Source organism: Alligator mississippiensis, chromosome 7, assembly GCF_030867095.1.
Source record: "Alligator mississippiensis isolate rAllMis1 chromosome 7, rAllMis1, whole genome shotgun sequence".
Lineage (NCBI taxonomy): Eukaryota > Metazoa > Chordata > Crocodylia > Alligatoridae > Alligator > Alligator mississippiensis.
The window spans coordinates 68,770,041-68,794,765 of record NC_081830.1 but is presented as its reverse complement, the minus strand read 5'-3'; the positions used below and the strand labels follow the sequence as shown (position 1 = coordinate 68,794,765).

General features: G+C 40.1%; 1 protein-coding gene across 1 annotated transcript in view; it reads left to right on the top strand.

The window, feature by feature from the left end:
- Nucleotides 1–24,725, top strand: part of PPM1L (protein phosphatase, Mg2+/Mn2+ dependent 1L) — a 214,472-nt gene that overhangs the window by 127,795 nt on the left and 61,952 nt on the right. The window contains exon 2 of the mRNA XM_006272858.4: nt 20,273–20,447. Coding sequence (XP_006272920.1) covers nt 20,273–20,447 — 175 coding nt within the window. The remainder of the gene's footprint in view (nt 1–20,272; nt 20,448–24,725) is intronic.

Genomic DNA, 24,725 nt, shown 5'->3' with positions numbered 1-24,725 from the left:
CATTATTTTCTACAGTTGAAGCAGCTGTGGATTACTGTAATTATGGATTTAATATATCCCTGACAGTCCAGTGTGAATACTAATTCAACTTTACATGTCTCCTTGGAACCAGGTTAATTTCGTCCTGATTATATGACTTCTGATTAACTAAAGACTTTGTAAAGCTGGTATTGCTTAAGTTTTTCTCCTGCTGTAGAATCAGTTGTACACTGCTTGCAGGATGACAGTGATGTTTTTAGCATATGTTTTTGTGAAAGCCATAAAACTCCCAAGTGTTTAATACCCTTTTATGTAGCCCATTTTGTAATGAACAACTTGTTAGTCTAAAATTCTGAAAACTGTTTTTGAAGGTTTCTTGTTTAAATGCACATTTATCAACTATAAATGGTACAGTCCTAATGCACATTGAATACTGCATCAATATAAAACAACATATTTTTCTCTAGTTAAAAATAAACTAGAAACTTTAGCAATATGCTAGGTGCCTAGTGCTATATTTTTCTGTTTAAGACGGAAGCAGAAACAAATGTAATTTCATTGGAATGAATTAAAAAACAGTCTGTAGGGTTGTGAAACAAGCTACAGGACCAGCTAACAAACAGCAGAACTGCAAAACAGAGGATAGCTTGCCTGGTGGAATATCGAGACCATTAAAAAGAAGAGAGGGTCATTAATACCTGTGGAATAAAGAGTTTAGAAGGGATCACGTAGATTATAATGAGCCATGAAGTCAATTGACTCACTCAGCACTGCCTGACTAGAAATGCTGCTGCTGCTACTGCCAAGCAGCTAATTTTAAATTTTGGGTGGAAAAAAGAATCAAAGTAGGGTGCAGGTGCGCTAATGCACCCTTCCTGGATCCACCCCTAGTCATAGGTATTAAATTTAGAATTCCTCATAAGCTGTAAAGTAAAGGAAATATAGCACTAGCTTTGCTACTACACAATTTGGGATGTACAAGCCGCAACACCTGCAAATAGTCAGAGAAAAATGGAAAGATTCTTTACAACACTCCAGAGTAGCACCATTAAACCATTCTGGAATGCACTGGTGGGATTTGTTAGGCTTTTTAGCTTTTCCTTGTTGATGATCTGACAACCTTTATGAAATGGGTAGACTCATTCAGACAGATAAATTGTGTGACCGGAGAAGGCAAAATATGCAGCAGAGCACTCCAGCAAGTCAAAGCCTTTAAGTTTCATATTAAAATGTTTTGCTAAGAAGCAGTATGTCTTTTATTTGAAATGTGTGAAATGTATACAGTTCTTTCACATTATAAATAGGATCATTAAAGGTACTGGTAAATGTATTCCAGGTGAAATCCTTTATATCAGGAGTGTTCAATTGGCAGCCTGTGAGGGTTTAATTTGTGGGCCCACATGCTTCCACCTAGCTGTTGCTCCCCTTATCCCTTGGGCTGCAACAGCAGCCAGGACCTCCAGGCTCCCACTCCTCCTCTGGCTTCCATTCCCTGGCCCTGCCGCAGGGCAGTGATGCAGCACAGCTCCCGGTTGTAGATAGCTCAGAGGCTGGGGACCTGAGTGTTAGGCTGAGGCACCTGCACAGTGCACAGCATGGGAGGCAGTGGCTCATGCTGGTGCGGCCACCACAGCGTGTTGCCCTGGCCACTTAGAAGCTGGACAGGCCTGCTTTATATGTACACTGTACTGAATGAATTTGAGTGAATGCAAAACAAAAGCTAAAACTTCTTTAGTTTCTATTTCTTAAACCGTGAAGATTTGCAGAGCAAGAGCATTTGGCATTTGTAAGAATTTTCGCTTACCAGCTTTTTAAAAGCTTTTCAAAGTTTAATGGGGGAGTCGGGAAAGTAGAAGAAAATATAAACTGAAAAATTTTCATGATTGAAATGACCCCACTTAAATAAAAGCATTTAAGATGATGCCATTCCAAGCTGGTTTTTTTTATTTCCCCCCCATCTCTATCTCTAATGAAATGAACTTACCCAGTTAAAATAATTGTTTCATACCTCTTGCTAGAGTTAGTCATGATCTTGAGATCTCTAACATAACATGGGAATAAAGGGAACTTTTTCAAATCAGTGTCAAGAGGAGCTTTCATGAAGCACTTTTTTCCCACATGACCTTTAAAATCCTTTCAGAAGAGTGCAGACACAAATAACAGGGTGATAATCAACAGGATGAGGTCCTTATTTCTTAATGATCCACCTTTTTAGTTATCTCTATATTGGCTTATAGAGTTTTAAGTAATATTTGAGACAAGGGGAGGTCATTTGACTTGGCAAGAGTGGGAAGCAGTGCCCAGTGCAAGGAAATGGATTACTAGAAATGTGACATTAAGAATAGGGAAAAGATACAAAGGGTTCAGTAAGGAGGGAGGATATATCATCAGTCTTGACTGCTTTACCCTCTGCTTCCCTGTATTAGATGATATAATAAATCACTTCAGTCTCTTATCTCTACTTCTGCCTGTAGAAAAAGAGAACCTTGCTTATGTTGCTTCCCTGTGCCTATAATGGTAAAATCATTACAGTAATTCTCTTCCACACAGTGCTCCAAGTTGTTTATTATCATTTATGCTAGGTCAATGGTTCTGTATATTCCATTTTTGATCCATTGTTAAAACAGAAAAGTGTTCCAGATCCAGTTATAAAGTGGTTGGTGTGGTCTGGTTATGGAAACTAAAGGAAAAGCCATGTGCACATGATAGAGCAGACAAGATTCTAGTGTGCTAACTTGAGACGCCAGAATAGTCTTCAGAAAAGTTTTTGGCAAACCAGGAAGATATGCAGAATTTCTTTCTTCTAGGCTGGTGTCTGCCTTACTGGTACAGGAATGACACTTTAAGCGCCAAGTAATAGGCCTGTGCGAATAGGGGAGTATTCAATTCAAATTCGGCCGATTGGGAGGATGGTGATTCGATTCAGAGATTTGGGTCACTGTCCCGAACCAATTCAGCTGAATTGGCTTCAAGATTCAGTGCTGATTCAGACAGATTAGGTGATTTGGCCATAGACTATAATGGGGAATCACTGAAATACCTATAACTTTGTCATTTTTGGCAGATTTGAATGAAAACAGCAGGGGTGGTAGCTCCTTCTGAGGGTATGAAGTGTGCCAGGTTTCAAAATGATAGGTTCAGGGGTTTTGGGAAAAGTGCACCTCAAACTGTTGAAAGCAAAACGCATGTCATATGTGTATTAAGGCAGAGTGGGATGAAAACAGCAGGGATGGTAGTAACAGGGGGCTTTCCCAGTGCTGGTTATCTCTTGGCCCACCCACCTGTTTTTGGGCCAACCACCCACCCCTCTTTCTCCTGCCATGCCTTGATGGAAAACCAATTCAGATGTTACCCAGGTGGAAGGCTGCCCATTTAGACTCCTGATGTCCAGGGGTGACATGCGTTCTACAGCTCCATACCGCCCCTAAACTGTGGCCCATGCCTTGCAGATGGCATCCCAGGCAGCTAAGCTCACATGGAGCCTCACAACTCCACTGCAGCCAGCAAGAATCAGGCCTCTCAAAGATCTTACAGGTCTGGGATTTCCAAAGCCAGGACTGCATGTGTGTGGTGGCTGGAGGTTATAAGGCGCCTCCTACCCACCTTTCACCAGGGAGGTGTGCAGTCCTGGCATTTCTTGGGGCCTTCTGTACCACCAGCAGTCCCACCAGGCCTCCTGACCCTGGCAGCTTGCAGTTTTAGGTCATGCCCGGGACGTGGAGCCTCCTTCCCTGTAGTCACAGCCCATACCTCCAAATATCTTGCCCCCCTTGATGCTCTGGTGGAAGTAGCCCACCACCTTCCTGCATCTTGAAATGAGCTGACCGGTCGTGACAGCGCCATCACCGGCAGCCCTGTCTTCTATCTGTAATATAGTGCAAAATTGTATCCAGTCCTTTCCAAGAAGACAGACTAGCAAAAGAGTAAAGAGGCTGACTAGGAAGCCAGCTGCATCCAGTACCTTTCACATGCTGTTGCTTCCAGACAGACAGCTCACAAAAGGGATAGAAGGGCTTCACACAGAGCCTTATATGCTGTTTCTACATCCCTCCCCCAGAGCACTGTGATTGGAAGGGAACTCAGGGAAAGATCACAGTCACTAGCCAGCTACAGATGTCAGTATCAGAGCAGTCTTTCCCCTCCTCTTCCCCCTCCTCCTCCCCACTTCTCAGTTTCTGTTTCTCCACAAGGCTGCCTTTTCTGAATTGCTGAATCTTTTTCCAAATCTTTTCAAAATCGATTTCGATGCTTTGAATAGATTTGGAGCTTTTTATGGGCCTCCCGATTCGATTAGATTTGATGATTCAGCTGCCAAATGGAGCCAAATCTTCTCCAAATCAAATCAGCAACCAAAGCTTCCTACCAAATAATAAGGCAAGCTCGCTCGTTTTCCCCAACAAGCATCATCCCTCTATAGACAATACCTCTGTGTAGCTAGTTTCTTTCTCTGTGCCTCTTCCTAACATCCTGAGAGTTAAGATGACTGATAAAATAGTAACATGAAAAGTCACACTATCAGCTGTCATGTAGATTTCATCCTCTTTGTGTGAGGGAAGATTGCACAGCCATTCTCAAGTTTAGTGTGAAATCATTATTTCATACGCTTAACAAAATATATGTGGAAAGATTTCTCTAATAGTTAATGTTTCTTGCTCACATAGCCTTTTGTTTTGTTTTGTTGTTTAAAGCTCAGTGAAAAATTCAGTGCTTTCCATTTAGGAGACAGTAATATCATTGGAAGTTCTGTGTGTGCATGAAAATAGCACCCCCATCCTAGCTCTTTGTTTAACCACCATGTAAAACCTTGAGATCCTGGCTATCAAAAGCCATGTGTTTATGAAAGCATTCCTCTTTACCCATATTAAAAAACTGTGGCAAGAATTTAACTTCAAAAAGGAGCAGTGCTTAGTTCTTGTTTGTGTGTCTGTGTTCTTGAGTTGTGGGTTTAATTCACAAAATCAAACTCCATGAATTCAAAAGTTGCTGAAAGTAATTTGAGCACTTGATAAAAATAATAATTCACCTTCAAGTGCAGACCATATATGAAAGTCTGAGTTGTTGCACAGTATCAGGTATCCTCTTATAATACTGGGTAAAAAACCATGCATGCACAGTAAAATTATACTGTGGTAAGGTAAGTAACATATTTATTGACAGTTAAATTATTATATGCAAGATGCCTGAATTAGTAGGTGGAAAATATACATTCATATGATTTACCTGCTGGTCCTTTTTTCTCTATTGAATGTTGCCATTCTATCTGGAAAAATATAAGGGGAGGAAGTCTCCACAGCATGGAAGTGGAAAGTTTAAAGTTGATTACTTCTAGCAGATATCTTCCTTTTGGCCCAGGCAAACTTCTAGTTTGTTTGGTGGCAGTTATGTAGCTCAAGCTAATATTTCCTCTTATAAATAAAACTGATGATTCTCATACTTACCGTGTAGATGAAAATATCACTTTCAGAGTGTTTCTCTTATTGCTTAGTGAAGGTGCCAAACTAATAGTAATGAAAGGTGAAGCTGTCCTGCCAAGAAATGTGAAGAAAAAACTGAACATTGTCTTGATCCTGGGGAAAGCCTGAGAATCTTTGAAAGGAGTGAAATGCATAGCAAAAGAAAAGAAAAGTGTAGGAAGCGACTTTTTAGGTGATCCATCTAAGGGTGCATAATTAGCCCGTAACAGAAAAAAAAACATTTCAAGATAAAGCCCATGTCTCTTCTCATCCCACCCAACAGATGCAGTTACTGGGCGGACAGGGGTAATTAGAAATATACAAAGTATAAACCATCATAAATTTGTGGCTTTGGCTTTTTCTGCAAACTATTCGGGAAGGAGCCTGAGGCTTGGGGTGGGCAACCACAGTGGGAGGAACTGTCACACTGCCAGTTCCCTGCATGGGTAATATGTGTTTATAAATTATGGCCTCCCTTCCAGCTAATTAGATTATTCATTTGCTTTACATGTTAGCATGCTTATCTTGCCATAACTCGTGTCTGAAACAGTAAATACAGCAGACTCATTTTTCACAAGCCTTGTAGGGTGGGTTTGCATTTGCCTTCTTGCTAATCACATTACGTAATAAAATACCTTGGCCAATTTTTATATGTAAAACTATTTACGAGTCTGCTTGTCAATTGTTTCCTTCTTCTGTTTACAAGCAACTATTTTACTTTTCTGATCAGAGGCTCTCTCAAATGTGTTTGGAAAGGCATGTAATTCTGTAGATGAAGCTAATGTTCTGCTCTTCCTAACCAATTCATCTATATAGCCAGCATTAACATGGCCAGCTGTTGCCAGGTAAGAATGAAGGATGGAAAATAAGAGTTTGCAATAATTCTCATATTCACATCTGTTTGAGACAGTTTTCCACAATTCTGTTTTTATTCTGTGAAGTACAGTTTAATGAGACTTGCCTTGTTGCCCCACAGGCTTTTGGAAAAGTGTATCGAAGTGTCCAGGTGTCAGAAATAGCCTAGATCATTGAATTTGCTTCTGTGAAAGGTTTTAAATCTTAAACATTGAACAGATTGGCAACTCTAGCTGTAAAACCTTTTGAGGCATAACAATCTATGGAGACTGTGATGTAAATGTAGCAGCATGTAACTTTCCTATGCACATGGTTTGACTTTCACATATCAAATACTCTGCACTGCTGTAGATGGATCTCTCCTATCTTGCTTCTTTTGGTATTTTAAATTTTTTGGGGCAGTACCACACATAAGTATGGGAAAGATGGGTGCAGAATCCAAAATGTGAAATACTAAGATACTTGGTATATATGAGGTGCTTCCCTATTCCTGAATTGCACATTAGCAGTGTTTGAAGATCTCTCTCAAGTGACCTATTATAATAATGCAGGAGGACTTCTCTAATCCAGCTGCAACTTGCATTTTTAATAGATTGTAGAACAAGTTTAGTAATTAGCTTTCACTCATTCAACACAATGATACTTCTGAACAATCACACTGCAGAAAAGTCAACCAGCCCTCAGCAATCACTTAGTTTTAAGTATTTTTGGCCTGAATATAGATCCTTCATCAAGCAAAAAATGTTGACATGAATAAATTAACCCTTTCTCGGGGACACTGATTATTCTTGGGATTTAAGTTATTATGCAAAGGAAGAAGCGTATTTTCTATGGTGAACTTCGATGTAGGTTTGTTCAAAGTGAGCAGAAAAATATGATTTGGTGAATAATCTGTTTATTCCAAGGTACATTTTTCAATTGACTTCACATTTGTAACAGTATGGTAAAAGACCATTGAAGTTCGTGATTTATTTGTGAAAATTTGCTGTGGTAGGCTTTTTGGAGAGGAGGAAGAACCCACTGGAGGGTTTGTTAGGGCGGCTGTATTTGGATCTTGGGGAGCACTGGATTTGCAGCTGAATAAAGGCTTTTTTCTGTGTCTCAGCAAAGCTGCTGACCACAAGGCAAAATGATGTATTAAAAGTAACATTGCAAAATGCTTAGGTAAGCAGCTTAACGATATGGTAGTGTGTAGGATACATGATTCCTTGTGTAAGGAGAACAAGATGTAGCCCACCAGCTATCGTCAGGAGATAAAGCGGAAGTAAGACCTTGGAGATGGAGGAGTCAGAAAGAGCCAGCAACAGAGGAAGCGGAGGACAGAGTCTTGAGCATGTGCTCTTAGCAGCAAGGCATGTAAATGAATGAAATGCATAGGCAATTCCATGCTAATGAAACAAACAGTAAACAGAGGCGGAGCTTGAGATAAGAGGAGTAAGTGTTAATGAGCATGAACCAAGGTGTATAAAATGTGAAAAAAACTAATGTTCACTGGTGCTCCCCAGTTTCACAGTCTGTGTATCTCTGAGGGAGCTCACCCGAAGCTGTCTCCATTTTAAATAAAGCTGTTGCAAGCAGTGTGTACTGGTGTTTGCTCCCTGCTTGCTCTGGCTAATGAGTAACAGGATCCATGAGCAATTGGATCATCATCTCCCTACCTGTTGGGTGCCACATGGAGTCAGGGTCTAACAGATTCTAACTATTGCATTTTCAGTTATTTGAAGTCAATGGCTAGAACCCTCACAGGAAACAATGGGCTGTTTTACTTGAGGGACATTAATTTGCATTTCTTGGTTGTTGATTTTCAGTAGTGATCTGTTTGAGGAGAGAATTTAGAAGTAGGTTTCTCTAAAATACATTTTCAGAAAGTTGCCAGATTTCATCAGTTTGCCAGGTCCAAGTGCCAAGAACTTCCCAAATGCATAAAACAAGGATGTCAGAGATAACCAAAATAGGATCCAGAAACTTGTGTTAGAGGGAGAGGATTAAACAGATGCATGTAGTAGTGAGAGCTAAGTCTATTCTATACTGATCAGCATATAGTTGGCACTCTTCTACACTGTTGACAACTGTCTCTAAATTTACAGATACTTCATAAATAACCAGACTAAAAACATCAGTCCACAAATTCCATTAAACAATGGTGTCATCTGAAAAAACAATAAGCAAAAACAGCTCTGCAGAATCAGCTCTGTGGTCAGGAAAGAAGCTGGAAGCAGTGTTGAAAATAGCGCACAGCAGTGCCACATGGTGTCCTGGAGGAAGCCCAGCACACTGAAGGTAGCTCTCAGGGCTTTGTGGCTCATTTCCCTACCCCCAACAAAGTGTACTGGTGCTGGTGCTGCCTCTGGTACTGCCTCTCATCTACCTGTAACACTACTGGGTGGCATGTAGGCAGACAGTGGTCCTTGTTTGGGGGTCCATGGTGGGACATGGAGAATGGAGCGGGGAGGCTGTAGGGCCAGCATGGTGCAAGCTGCAGTCAGGGGAACCAGGGTGTGGGGGTGAGTAGGGGACCCCTGAGTGGGGCCAGCAGGTGTAACCATTGCTGCAGTCAAGTAGGGTTGCCAACCCAAGGTTTCCATAGATTCATAGATGTTAGAGTCGGAAGGGACCTCAATAGATCATCGAGTCCAACCCCCTGCATAGGCAGGAAAGAGTGCTGGGTCTAGATGACCCCAGCTAGATACTCATCTAACCTCCTCTTGAAGACCCCCAGGGTAGGGGAGAGCACCACCTCCCTTGGGAGCCCGTTCCAGACCTTGGCCACTCGAACTGTGAAGAAGTTCTTCCTAATGTCCAGTCTAAATCTGCTCTCTGCTAGCTTGTGGCCATTATTTCTTGTAACCCCCGGGGGCGCCTTGGTGAATAAAAACTCACCAATTCCCTTCTGTGCCCCCGTGATGAACTTATAGGCAGCCACAAGGTCGCCTCTCAACCTTCTCTTGTGGAGGCTGAAAAGGTCCAGTTTCTCTAGTCTCTCTTTCTTTTTGCTGTTAATCTGCAAACTTTTATTACAAGCTTTTTTTTTTTTTACTATGGTTTCAACCTGGCCCATATCCAGGGTCTCACAAAAAGGTTATATTTTCATGGTGTAAAATATATGTCAGGGGGAAAAAAAAAGTCTTGGGTTATCAACCCTGCTCTGCTAGCTACCACAGGTCTCCTAGGCCCAACTGTGTGCGCTTTGATAGAGGATTTGGTCGCTACAGGGTTATTCTAACAGAGGTTCTGACTGAGGAGGTGCTTTAGCTCCAGACATGCCCCAGTTCTGGAAGACTCAGTCCGAATGTGAACATCGCCTTGAACCCCAAATCTCTCCCGCCCAATACATCTTACAGAGTTGTCTGCTTCTCTTCACTGTCCTGCCAAAGAATGGCTTATCTGGGCATGAGTTTGTTCCCTTGCCTTTTATACATAGTCCCGACTATCAAACAAATGAATCACAAGGCTAGATCCTGTTTAATCTTCTTTCATTTTTTATTAAAGAAGTATAGATGATATAGCTGTAGACTTTTTGGATGGAAAAGCTGTCTATGTGAGTTGCTTACATACATGATTGTTCAATGTAATGGTGTCCAGAAGTTTCTTATCCTGTAGGAAGGAAATAGGGAGGATCAGAGATTTTGTCATTTTTCATAAACAGTAGAGAAAGATATTTTCCAGTTGTGCATCAAAAATGCTGAGGGGAAAGGGGAAAGCATGAGAAATATTTTCTGAACTGTCTTTCAGAAGAAAGCATTATTTCACCTGATTTATAACCTTTGGTGGTATAGATAGGGGCTTATCCAAAGACATTATTAATGTATGTCTGCCTGCTCAAGATCAGGCCAAAATATTGGGTTTACCAGAGGTGAAAATTAAGTTGCTACACAGTTGTTTTCATAAAACTCATGAGAACTTGAATCCTTATTGCATTTAATTTTATAGATTAATTTGTGGAACTTGTTGCACACAAGATAACAGAGAAATATTTGCTTTATCGAAGAGGCAGGTTGGAGTCAAAGCACCATACTTGAAATTATTCCTCTCTGTTATAAAACCTAATTCTGCCCTCAGACATGTACAGTCTGACATACAGAGGACTGAATATTGACATTTTCTGAGGATATGCCACATAGTAACTCCATTTTACAAAGCACAAAATTAAGGATTACAAGGACAGAAAAAGAAAGGGAGGCCAGTTTGAAAAGATCTTAGGTGGTGGGGTGCTAGCCTTTATCGCAAACCTAGGTTCAAAATGTGATATTAGTAGAAATAGGTTTAGTGGTTGTATTATGCTCCTTGTCTTCATCAAAAGGGCAAGTAGTAAGCTGTAGACAGCCCTTTCTGTGTGGGATTAAAATGCTTGAGGGTGTATCTAGGCAGAATTAAAGCTCATTAATTAAAGTGTGAAATTTAGTGTGTGCGCGTGCGTCCCTGGCTCCTGTTCTTTGTCTAGCATTCATTACCAGTATCTTACCCAATTTCATGAGCACCAAAAACTCATACATATTTTTTAGGTCTTTGACTGAAAATGATTGCTTTATAATATGGACTTTAACCTAAAGTTGTATTTATTAGTACAAACAGCAATAGCAACAATTGAAATAAAGGCTTTCCTTTTACTGTTTAACACATTAAAGAGAACAGAGGTTTTAATGTTCTCTGATAGAACACAGTAGTACTTCTATGCCAGGAAAGTGTACTCATCCTGACTGTTTTTTCAGGAAGCTTGGAGCCAAGATCAGCTGTCAGAAGCTTAATGATATGTTGCTGTAAGACAGATGAATTTCAAGGTAGACCTAAGTAAATTAAAATGTGTGCTGATGCTGTTACTGTTGCCAGATCTCCATGTACATCCAGCACCCTGCAAGGGCAGTGAAACCTTGACTGTGCTAGAAGTATGATAGAATATTAGCCCTCTAATACGTTCACCTTGGTGCTGACAAAAAGACACATTTCAGGATGCTTGTGTGAACTTCCCTTGAGTTTGAATGTACATACTTTAGAAGGAATCTGATCCCTGATCTAAATTTATTACATAACATGATTCCGTTTTTTTATGCTATTATTTTTTAATATAATTTCTTCTCTCTTTACTGCTATTGCTCTCATACATTCCTGTAGTGAAGATGGCAATTGAGTGATTGCACATGCTGAAGCTGGAATGACTGTGTTGCTGATTGTTGTGGTAGCATTTGGTTGACTTGGCACTTTGCTCAGAAGGCAAGCACCGTGCATCCGAGATCTGTGTGCTATAGAAGGCCAAGTCCAATCCTAATCTATAGTCTCCCAGGTAGTAGTACAAAGTCCTACTGTCAAGCCCCTAAGAAAGCCAGTTCTTTTTAAAAAAAATGAAATGGTGTTCAGTAGAACTTGGAAAAGTAACTATCTCATTTGGTTCAGTGAAGCATGAAGATATTTCTTGCTCAAATGACAATATTTCAGTTGTTTTTAAATGAGTAGGCAGTGTGATTTAATGAAATAAAAGAACTAAATTGAATTAAATAAAAATTCAGATTCTAGTACTGGTTTAAGAAGTTCCCCTCAATTCATTTTAGACTCTTCCTTTGGGGAATCATTTAAATTTCTCTCTAATCCCTTCACTCATCTGCAGGTGTGTAAAACACTGCTGTTCTGCATCCATGGAATTCTCTTTAGGCCAATGACCTAAAATTGTTTAAAAAAAAATATGCTTCTGTTTATTTTTAGCTACCTTTTCCCTAATGTGACCAGGCCCTACTCGTACCTTACATAGGAGACAGTAAAATGTGATTTTAATCATGTTGCCTTGATCAAATTATCTTAATATCATTTGAACAACATCCTCAACCATCCTTATCCTCACTTCGTAAGTATTTAGTCAAGCCTGCTCGATGCCCAAGTTATATCTGCTCACTCAGGTCCAGCACAGTCCTTCAGGATCCAACATACAGGTTTCCCTAGCCAACCGCTGGGTTTAGGTTCCTGAAAGTTCCCGTGGTTGGCAAGACAAAAGACTTATTGGAAAAATGGCAGGTGGTGGGCTGATGCACAGCCATGAAAAACCATGGTTACTCAAAACTGCATACTGTGGTAGCCAAAATGGTATATAGAATATTAAGTGTGGATACTCAAAACCGTGGTTGGCAAGAGAAACCCCGTACCCAAATAGTACATCTGCAACCATGTCACTATATGTCTTAATCTAAGAAAAGGGCTCTCTAATGAAAGTAAATTTATAGCCATTGTGATTGTAAGGGAAAGCTTAAAATGATCATCAGGGTATATACTAAAGGCTCCATAACCAGATGGTAAATAAAATAATCTGAGCAGTATTTTTAACATCTCCATGATTTAATTCAGTTGCATTATTTTGGAGGCCTATGTCATGACTAATAGTTAAGAATATTAGGCTTCTTGTTTCCTGACAGCCATCATCATGCTTCTGTTTAACACTGTCTCATTCTTGCAGGGTTATTTCTCACATCCTCAAAGTCTTAGTCATGTTGAAATACTGGGGCTGCTAGTCCTTTTGCAGCTGTAGCTGGTATTGGGCCTTATTATTGGCTGGCTAGGCCTAATAAGACTCTCTCTCCACCATCAGCTGTAACAAATTGCTTTACCTCAAAAGAAAACAACTTTAGTTAACTAATACGATTGACTTAAGATATTCAAATCTTCAAGATATGGAATTTTTCTGGAAAAGTGAAATGAAAGAAAGAATCCAATGCAAAGAACTGCATGATGGAGATTTGACTAAAGCCGAGCAGTGGGATTCTGCAAGTGAATGTCCAGGAGCTTTATGCTCATTTCCAGCAGATTTCTGCCTTTCCCCTTAAAGGCTGGAACAGGAGAAAAGCAATAGAATGCAAGGGAGAGCATGTAAGTCGCATGTATGGTACAGAAACATGACATCTATTAAGCTTGTATTTGGCTCAGGTTTCAGGCATCTCATCTGACTTGTATTGATGGTGAAGTTATATCAGCTGAAAGTAAACTAGATGTTTGTATGCTAGTGGTAAGCATGAGAGACTTGCATCTTGTTCAGGAGGAGCTTTGTTGTGGGTTTGTTTCTATCCCTCAGGGAGCTCCAAGTGCAGTCATCATCAGATGCCATGTTTGAGGTAGGTGCAAACATCAGCTTTGGGACTCGAAGAGCAGCAGAAAACAAGTAAAGTTGGAGCTGTATATTTAAAAAAATATATTAATTACTTTTCATATCTGTACAAATCTGTTCTTCCAGTAGTTTTAGTTTCAGCTATGAATTTCTAAACATAGCGTACATTTCCTTTTTTTTGTCGTAAATAAAGTAGTTTATTATTAGTCAAGGTTCCTTTGGGAAGAAAAAAAAACAGAACACATTGCACAGGGGTTGGCAGCACTTCCAGAGAGGCAAGCCAAAATTACCCAGCTTGGTTCAAGGCTCAGCCAGCCCTTCCAACCCAGCTGCTGACACTGCTTCTCCCTACCATCCAGCTACTGCAAAGCCACCAAAATCGTATGGAATGACTCCACAGGGCAGATTCAGCCTGCAGGGGATAGCTTGACAACCCCGGCATAGAACTAAAATGTTGTTCTATGTCAAGTGCACGTGTCAAATAGCTTTATCATTAATATACAAGTTTTCTGTTTGTTTTTGGTCCATCAAGATGCCTGTTTCTTGATACACGCAATCCTCGCTTAATGCTGTTTCACTTAGCACTATTTTACTATAACACTCATTTTAAAGGAATACCTGATTTCACTTAGCACTCAGCGAGTTTCATTATAATGCATGTGGTCACCATCTTGAGTCTTTAAAAACAATTGTGGTTGCCATCTTGGGTCATCAAATATTTTCAGTTTCGCTTAACGCTCGTTTCACTTAAAGCTCAGTTTTTCAGGAACCAATTAAGAGTGCTAAGCGGGGGTTGCCTGTATGTGATTGGATGGTGGTCACAAAAATAACGGTTTTAGTTTCATCATGCTTATTCTGTCTTTTATTTAATTTCTAGACATTGCTAATTATATTAGAAGTTGATAAATTGATGTAGGGTAGCTCTTGTCAAAATTTGCACTCCCACCCAGATGCTACTTCACTCCTTCACTCTCCCCACCCCCCAACCCGCCTGCCCATGCACCACAACCACACCACCACTCACTCCCCACTTCTGCCACCACCACCATTACCATCCCCTGCCTCACTACTTCTGCTCCCGCTGCCGCCCTTCCCCTACCACTTGCCTACCTTTCCACCCTCCCTTCGCCTGCCCAGCCACCCACCACCACCACTTCCCCACACCTCCCCTTCCTCCACCCACTGCTGCCACCGCTACCACTTCCACCTCCCCTGCCACCACCACCACTTCTCCTGCCCACCGTCGCTTCCCTACCTGCAGGGCTAGGGTCAGGGCCTCCCATGGGTGAGGGTGGGAGGGCAGTGTGCACTGCCCCCACAGGAGTGAGCAGGGCTCAGCCCCATGTGAGCATAATAAGAGCAGTCGTGGACAGGGACGGATACAGTATATTAATAGGCACCCATCCGCAAGCCAAACTGGCGGACTGTATTTTGCCCTTCCCTGTGCTAGGATCATTTGCTTGTGATACCTTAATCTTAAATCTTCCTTTTAATAACTTTCCAAGTTATGCACTGATTTGCTAATCTGGACTACTATATTTGAACAGTGATTACTTTCTTGCTATATTAGAAAAGAAAAATGTGAATACATTTTATGAATATAGTAGTTATTGATGTTTTAAGTTTCTTGTGGCATCTGCTATAAGTTGTAATATTTAAAGGCTTCGGGGTTTGTAGATTTTTCTTTCCTTTCCTCTTCCTCCTTAAAAAATGAACATGTGGGATCATACGCATTTTTTTTTCAATAATGTTTCAGTTTCTATTTTAGGCTCCCCTACTGATTTGTTTTTAGGTCACCCTATAAACTGACTGATTCATATGTTCTTGGTATCAAACAGTATTAATGACCAGGCAGTCTGCCTGTTTTTCATAAGATTAAAAACAATCCAATTTTAATTTCCCCTTTTAAGAATAGCACCTCAGCCTGACAGTAGTTTCTTTACATATTAAAAATATAACCCTTTTAAGCTTTTTTGTGTGAATCTTTCAGAAAAAGGTAACTAGAATAAATGCTAAAGCATTAGATCATTTTCAAATTATTGTTGGTTTTAATTCAGCAAGCTTTGAAGGAACTGTATAGTTCTGATATGAATTATGTATGTCTATTTTTGTTGTAAGAAGGGTATTCCAGCCAGAGTTTCTCCTTTAAAACATCTTGCTATGATGCCTATAAAAATCTTGACAACTGTCTGGCTGCATGTATTCTGTAACTACTCTCTGTTGTGTTCACCAGTAACATTTTGTTGTTTCTTTGTGCTCCCTCATCTATCTGTATCTGTTATCTCCCTTACACTTGGTCTCTGTCCCAAAGGATTTACAGTCTGTCTTTTTGTTCTACGTCTGTACAGCACTTAGTCCAGTGGAGTGCTGGTCCAGGGATTGAACTGCTGTGTATTCCAAGGAGGAGGATAGTCTCCTGTTCTCTGATACCTTCTCTTTAAAATAGTCTCTATAAGGATTATATTAAAAATATTCCTATGGCCAGCATACAGTCTTTTCTAAGGAAAAATTAAGTAATTATATCTGAACTTGATAATTATGTTGTGAGACTAATTGGACACTATGTAGTGTATCTTTTTGCCTTACAAAGAAATTTAAAAAAAAAAGAAAAGAAATATTAAAATTTAGCATTCAGCACATTGGGCTTATTTAGTAAATGTATCTACTTTTTGCAGGGGGAGGGGGAATAATTTAATTCATTCAGCACTGCCTGACTTGCAGAGGAGTTGGACATAACTTCAGTGATATTTTAAGGCTGTAATTTAATCAACAGTTAACTTAGAGAAAATAAATATAAACCTTGGAGCGTGCATGCTAAACTCCAGAGGTAACTTCTGGTCAGTCTTAGGCTTGAAATATCATCTTGTTTTTTGTTTTGAAACAGGCAGGGGAGCCCAAATACTGAGCAAAGTCTGTGCCACATATTTCCTTTCCAGCTGTGCTGGTTATCAAAGAGGCAAAAAATAGATGCCAAGAGAGAAGGTTTTTCTGTTTAAGTGAGTATAGTATTAATAAAGGTACTAGCAGTAGAAAACAGGAGAGAGGCAAGCTCCCAATCACAGCCTCACCCAGTGTCTCAAGCTTTATCTGAAGGGACCATATAATGTCATTGACACTCTGGGTCCACTAAATCTTTTTTCCTGACACTAGTGACAAGAGAAACTATTGGTTTCAGTAGCAACTGATTTTAGTAATATAGATGCCTGTCTAGGGGCAAACTCTATCTTTACTGACTGTCAGTTCAGTTTTATCTTGGGACTCTCTAACTTGGTACAACCATGCCACCTTGTGTTAATTTCAGTTTCTTTATGGCCTTGGTTGAACATAAAGAGAATGAAAAATAATACTTTTGCATAGTGCTCCTGAATCCTGTTAAAAAGCTAGTACTACTTTCTTTCCAGATCTGGGTACATTTTAACAGCGGCCAAAGTGATTCCTTTGTATGATTTATAAGTAGTTTTAAATTCAGGGAAAAGGTACTAATTTCTAAGTTAATATTTTTAAAACATAGATGGATACCATAACAAAATTAGCTATTGTTGTAAATGTCTAGTCAAGTGTGGGTAATTGATACTGAATTGCTGAAACCAAATGCTACATCATAAATTTCCTGCTGAGGAGTTTAAGTATGCTTCAATTAGAAAGGAGAATCCAGTCACTTCAATATATCCCTGATTCATTACAAATCTGTAGAGGGTTGTTCCTACAGTGCATGCATATAAATCCCAGTAAAACTAATGGAAGCTGTGAATATGCTTGGAAGGATGATGGTGTTATAACTAATTCCATTTTTATTTTATTCAGACTAATCTTTGTATAAGCAGTATCATTTTAAATATAGTGCTTTCAGGCTCTGATTATGACTGTCACAGCAGTTCCAAAGGTGCAGTTGAGATCTGCAGTAATTTGGATTTCTCTAATATATGTATAGTACTAGCACCTGGGTGTTCCAGCAGCGGGCTAAGACTCCATCATGCTTGGTCTTCTACAGATACAGAACAAAAGATAATTCTTGAAAACAAGGATTAAAAGTTTATATATGGAAGAATACTCGTTCAGTAACTCCTTGTAACACAATAAGCCTTTTAACACAATATAGTACTGTGGGTAGACCCCATATACAGATTCATCTTCAGCTTCTTCATTAAAGCTTTTGCTCAAAGGAGATCAGTTGATTACTGGCTAGTTAGCTGATTGACCCCCTGCCAAATACACCCTTTTTCCAGTTAATTTCACTTAAATTTAATTTAGGTTCAGATGATATAATTTGATTGTCTTAGCCTAGCATTAATCAATCAGCACAGTAACAGAAGAAAAGGATGTGAGACAAGTTTTTCGCCAAACTTTCTTCCCATTTCCTTTTGAAGTCACAGAGCCAAGTGTAAAAAACTGGCTTTGGAAGATCTAACCTGTTTTAGGGGCTTCGTTGCTAGACAGAAGGACTGGACATTTCAGAGAACTTCCATGTTCTTTGTGGCTGAGTGCAGACATTCAAGAAGCCTGAGGCAGAAGCACTATCAGTATCACTCTATAGTCAAAGCGCCGTAGTTTAGTGCGGGAGTGAACAGAACTGATGTTCACCTTGGGGAGGGGAGAAGGCCATGGAAGCTGCCTGCAGTGGCTGAGGCCAGCAGGCTGGGGTTGTTCCTGCAACCCTCCCAAGAAGCTGCTTAAGCAGCCTCTCCCTGCCCCAGCCCTGCCCGCCCCCCACCAGCTGGTGGCTGTCAGCAGTGACTGCGGGGAAAGGGAGGGAACAGAACTCCTTGCTGCACAGCTCCCCCACAGCTTGCTGGCTCTGGTCTTGTGGAGGGGCGGGGGAGGGAAGGGAGAGAGGCGCAGGCCAGCCCAGCCCAGGCCCAAGTGGCAAGGGGACTCCATTCACCCAGATGCAGCTCAGGGCTGCATCACTTTTTGCCACACTGGGAGGGGAAGGGAATGGAGAATGGAGCACCCCTGCCCCGTAGGTTCCCCCCACTTGCTAGCTCTGGTCTTGGGGGGGCCCCAGACTGAATCCTTGCATCAGGCTCCCTCCTCCCCCCACTCTGTCTCCCCTCTGTGACAGCCCAGAGGCAGGACTGGGTTGGTGCTTGCAGAGCTGAGGAGCACCAGCCATGGCTATCACTCTATCTTTTGAGGAGCCACTGGAATGCTGGCAGAATGTGACCTACCTTGACTCATGATGACATGTGGTAAAGACATTTGATAAAGTGCTTTAGTCTGATACCATATCCATCCAGGGTTAACTTAGAACACAGTATGCCATTTTGAAGCGCTCTGTGCCATGAACATCTATGCTCGATAGTTATGGCTATCGAGCACTTTCTACACTTTTATTGCATGATAAGCATAGTGTCTGTACCTAGCTTTAACCTCTGAGAACTAATCAGACAAGTTTCTTAATGGTCCTGGGAATGGGTCAGTTCAATAAGGCTTATCACTATAGGTAGATAAAGTTCTGAAAAGAAAGGGAGCTTTCCCTTCCTTTTCTGTTGTTATGAACGGACCTGGCTACTCATTACTCAAAACTTCTTCAGATTTGGTGGTTTTGGTTGGCTGCTGTGTGCCCAACTATGCTAGCGAGCCTAGTTATTCCTCTTCTCTTCTTCAATAATCCCTCACAGTCGAGGATGATTGTCTTCCATGATTGTCTTATTTATGGGTCTGAAGATGGCTGACAAAGACCAATTCGGGTTCGACAGACTCTACTACAACTTGAGCATGTGTTTCCATGCAGGGTGGGTGGCTCTGGAGTCTTGATTCGGTCTGCAAGCATTTTTGCTGCTCTGACTTTTCCATCTCCTGTTGTTGTCATAAGGTTTCAAAGTACTGACATCTTTGCAGCAGATTCTTGTTCCATTTTGGGCAGTCCTGGGCAATAGTCTCCCACAAACTGATGTTGATGTGCATTTTTTTTAAAGTTGGCCTTGAGGAGGACATCCTTACAGAGCTTTCTCTGCCCTTCTCTTGAGCATGTGCCTTGATAGAGCTGGGAGAATAAAACTTGTTTCGGAAATCTGGAGTCAGACATCCGGATGACGGGGCCAGTGCAGTAAAATTGATGTTGGATGACCTTTCCTACTACTTCTTTGCCAATGGTTCCATTCCAGTGGTTTGAGTCCCTTCCAACTCTGGCATTGAAATCAGTGAGAAGAATAAATCTGTCTCCCTCTGGAATGTCAGAAAGGACTTGGTCAAGGTTGGCATGGAATTCCTTTTTGGTTTCATCAGTGGTAGCAAGAGTTGGGGCTTACACAATGATGAGTGTGATTGGCTCCCCATCAGTTTAAGATGGAGATTCACAAGGGTGCTCAATAATTCCAATAGTAGGTTTATGAGTTCATTCTTGATTGCAAAACCAAGCTCATAAAGCGTCAGTCTTCTATAGACCTGGAATTTCAGGATGTAAATAACCGAAACCTAGGTGTTAAATGCTGTTCTCCTTTAATTGGTATTTGTTGTTTTTTTTTCCTGAAAGATTAGGCCTCAACTTCTGTTCCGTAATCACACACTCATCCCCATGTTTTGTACTAGATCTTTGTCCTGTTATGTGTTCATGCTGTTCCTAGCACAGTGGAATCTTGATGTCAGTTATGATTTCTAGTGAGATATCCTGAAGCTGGAACCAAAATCATACTACTTGTGATAAATTTATGAATGTGGCAGCATTAATGGTCACATATGCATGGTGTGTGGGGTGTTCTACAAAGAAGCTGAAAAATTAGAAGGAAGAGCATAAAATCAGCCCCTCACCCACCACCATTTTTTCTTTAAATAAGTCGTGATTTTTTCCTCTTTCTTCTAATTTAAATTAAGAGGGTTTTATATGTGTGGATATATAAGAAAAGCAGCCTAGAAGAAAATGTACAAGGTAATAATGGGTGCCTTTGCTTCTTTTTCTGTATAGTCAGCAGCAGAATATGTCAAGTCCCGCCTGCCTGAAGTCCTGAAACAACATCTTCAGGACTATGAAAAAGACAAAGAGAACAGTGTGTTGTCTTACCAAACCATCCTGGAACAGCAGATTCTGTCAATTGACCGAGAAATGTTGGAAAAACTGACCACGTCTTACGATGAAGCAGGTATTTGCATTTCTTTGTGTTGCAACTAATGGGAAAAACAAGCCAGCTTTCCTTTAAGTTACTAGTGATTTTGTTAGGAAATTTTAACTTTGTCCTTAAAGTTAGGAAGCAAGTCAGAAATGATTTTCCAAGACAGTTAATAGTGCATGATGCGTTAAGAGTAATGTCCTAAATATTTTACATTTTAATCCCTTAAATGTTCAGTGGGGGCTTTTTTACCAAAAGTATCTACCTCATTTGTAGACTATCCAAAACTATGATTTGCCTTTCCTCATTAAAGTATCAATTAATAAACAGAAATTACGAGAAACAAAAGGAGACTTAGATTTGTTTCAGTATTGAAAATAGTATTAATTATATTAAAATAGCCAGAGAAGTATGTGTGTTTGCATGCATGGAAAGACTTACACACACATATTTTATAAAGCTTTTGATCTTGCATTTGGGCCTGCAAGGCCAGTTGACTGTATCTCTAAAACTCTATTGATATCATAGGGATTCTGCACAGACATAAGGGTCCACCTATAATTAACAGGCCTGAGGCCAGTTTGGGAAATGCAGTTACACACAGCACACAGTACTGGTCTGGGGTATGTGCTGCATATGACACCTCTACTAGACCAGTCTTGCACACTGGTTCCAGCATGTGAGGCCAGCCTATGGGTCTGATCTGGACTGGCCCCAAATCCAGCATGCAGGGTCAGTTTGGTATAGGTGCCACGTGCAGCATGTACCTAAGACTGGCCGTGCACACTGCAGCTTGCACCAGTTCCAGACTGGCCCTGTGTGCTAGATCCAACATAGCATTCTGTCTCTGGACCTGATCCAGACTGGCCCCAGATCTAGCATGGCTGATCCAGGGCGGGCATCACACTCGACACATGCTGGACCAGCCTTGCACCATGTGTAGCCCACACCAGACAGCCTCCATGCACATACTGTATTATGTTAGCCAGCATTCAGGGCTGGATTATATGGCTCTGTGGGCTGTTTTTTTGACACCCCTAGTCTATAAAATGCAAATCTACCTTGCCTTCTGCTTGGTTACAGACTATCATGGCTAACTACATCAATGTCACACTGATAATCCTCCTAAATAATCTGCTAAAAATTTGCCATTGTCTGAGTTTTTCTTCATTAAGTCAGATTTGGAAACAAAGTGCTGCTACTTTCATATCTTTTGGCTTACACATTTATACTTAAGTTTTAGTTCCTTGAAATTCTTACAGTACTGAATTACTTTATCAACTTTTACAGACTCTTACTCAATATATCAGTGTGAATCTATTATCTACTTAGGTTTCAGATGTTGTCAAGCAACTCACAGTGCTGTTTGTAGACTATACATGAAGTATATTTAAACTACTATGAATCTGATGAGTACTTGAATGGGCAAGAACTTAAATGAGATGTGCCAAAAAACATGTTTTTAATTATTGCCTTTTTAATTTTTTTTATGGGGGGGGGGGGGTTTATAAAATGCCTTGAAAGGTCAACTCAAGCCTTCCCCAGTTACACTGACAGAGTTTGGATACCTCAGGGTTGGTGTATTTGGAAACCTTACAGACTGGCTTTCTCTAAAATTTTGATTATTTACTGGAGCTATTACCTTTTTTACCAAAACAAACTAATCTTAACAAATCACTTTGATTTGTTGAGAAGAAAAAATTATTAAGAAAACTGACAATTCTTGTTGGATGCATAAAAATAACTTTTGAAAATAAGTGAAATTAACTTTTCCCCTAATAAAACAAGTGTTTGGATACTAGAGTGGAAGGACAAAAAAGCAAAATGCAAATATCAGAATATCTGGGGATTTAAATGCTAAAGTGCAGCAGTCATGTAGAAATGAGGAGCAGCTTATAAAAACAAAAACATTTGGTATATAATCTTTTTTTAAAAATAATGCTGTGGAGCACAGTGTAAACAAAAGCCAGTATTTAGATCCATAATCAGGTAGACACCTACAGTGATTAAAATGCTAAGCCAGTTCCAGCTCAATGTTTTAATCATGTTACTTGTTTGCTACAAAAGAAGTAAATGGTACTACCTGTTCCTGAAGTGTGATCTGATTACAAGTACAGTGAAGAATGTGTGCACTTAAAATTAATTGCAGCAGATGTTCAAAATTCAAGTTCTTCAGCTATTCAGTGATGTGACAATTGTGTTGGTAACATCTTCTTCTGTTGTGCATAAAATATATTTTATGTGGTATTTTTCTTATGCCAGACTCCTTTTAATTTGATGAGAAGATCAAACCATTTCCAGAATATATGGAATACAGGTAGTGGCCTACACAAAACATAGTTTAAAACAGAAGAGGTCATATTTTGACCTCAAAATTGTAATAGTTATCTCCTTTTATTCCAGCAGGAAGCAATGCTGGACTCTAACAAAATGTATCTTCTGGCTGACTCTAAAGTGCTTACCATCTGTAATCGTAGGCATCTGGGGCTCTGCTAAGTGTCAGCCAGGGATTTTGAAAGGTTAAGTCTTTCAGGTACTTGATGCACTGAAACCTGTCTTTGGACCTTGACTGTGAAAAGGCTCTGTGCTTAATTGTTTTGCAGTTATATGAGGACAAAACTAGTTATGCATGTTTATGTGCATATGTTTAGGGCAATTTTTAAGGCCATCTCTTGAGAGCAAATGGGAGTAACGTGAAGCTTCTGTAGCATGCATTTTATTTCCCTTTAGATTATAGCAATAAACTCTCCAAATGAGAAGAATGTGAATGCTTGCACTTAAATGATACACTCATAGGTGCATTAAGGAGTAGAAAAAGATGGCCTTAAAAATCTATTTAAATGAACTATTTCCCTCTAAATCCACCATTCCACATATGACTGTCAATATTTTTCACAATGCTTATTTCACATTTTGTTAAATAATAAGTTGTTAGATGCCAAGTATATCTATTTTCCAAATTGAAAAAGAAAAGGCTTCACTAAAAATTTGAGACTTGTAGTGCAGTTTTGCATGTTGATTTGGCCTTTATAGTGTACGATATTAATAACTTGCAGCTTCAGTGAACTCAATATTCCTAATGTCTCTGCTTGTAAATCTTTCCCTTTAGGAAACAGTACATCAAAGACGCAAGTAAAATGAGCTCATCTAAAAATAGTCACATGTTGACAAGCTTTTTAGTGAAGTTTAACTAAGAAAGCTTTACAAAATGAAATCAGGCCAAATGTGACAGATGGGTTCAAATCCTCTCATAATCTTTAAATCCCTTAGTTTTAAAAACTGGCATTCTTGACTCACTAAGGCTAGGTTAATTTTGTCCAAGGATATTTGTTTTTACCTTGAAGCATTATTAAATGTTAATCCTATTCCTTATATTTACTGCTTCTGTAAATGTCTGGGGCAGTCAATATCTGCTCTATATGAATAAAAGATTAGAGTACTTGTAAGACACTATGGCCCTGACTTGTACGTGTTTTGTTGAAGTAGTCAAAGTCTGATTCTTGAGAAACTTTCCCCCATAGCCTATGAAGTTAAATTTTAAACAAAATAATGACTTCTTACCTTGAAGTCTTTTAGAACACAAGTATGTTTTACTGTTCTCCAACAACACAGATACAATTTATTTCTGTCATTAGTGAAAACAAAACACTGAAACTTAGGCAATGTCATTCTTGAGGTCATTTTCCCTACAAAATGTAGCCAGGCAAACCTGAGCTCACAATGCTTTTAAGTCTTTGGTAGGCAGAAAGCACCTCCATAGGTAGTTCTCTGCCGTGGTATTGCAAGAAGTCCCAAAGAGCTAGCTATATTAAAGCATAATGATTGCAACCATAAATGTATACTGTTTGTTCTCCTAAAGGTGTTTGGAAAACTTATTCACTATCTGTAGCACTGACTGGGGTTGCTGACATGCTGAGGCAGTTGCATAGTGTCCTAGCCAGTTTACTGTTCACCCTTAAACTTTTTCTCCCCATTGGTTGATATCATCCACCAGGTATGTCATCATATTCCATGATTGTAAGACCTCTGTGTCATATTTGTCTCTCATGGAGACCATAATGGAATTCTGTTTGGTGAATGTACCTTCTAGGTGCTACCACAAAGCAAATAGTAATAACAGAAAAGTACAGTTAGCTTTAATTTCCCAAGCCTGGTGTATTCTACAGAAAGGCAATTTCTAGATTGCCACATCTCTACAGATCACTTTATGTGCAGGGCTGGTGCCTTGTTTGGGAGAAGCCAGTCTGAGAGAGAGAGGAGTCCAGAAGAGCTGGCTGTACTTCAAAGAAGCCTTACTGAGAGTGCAGGAAC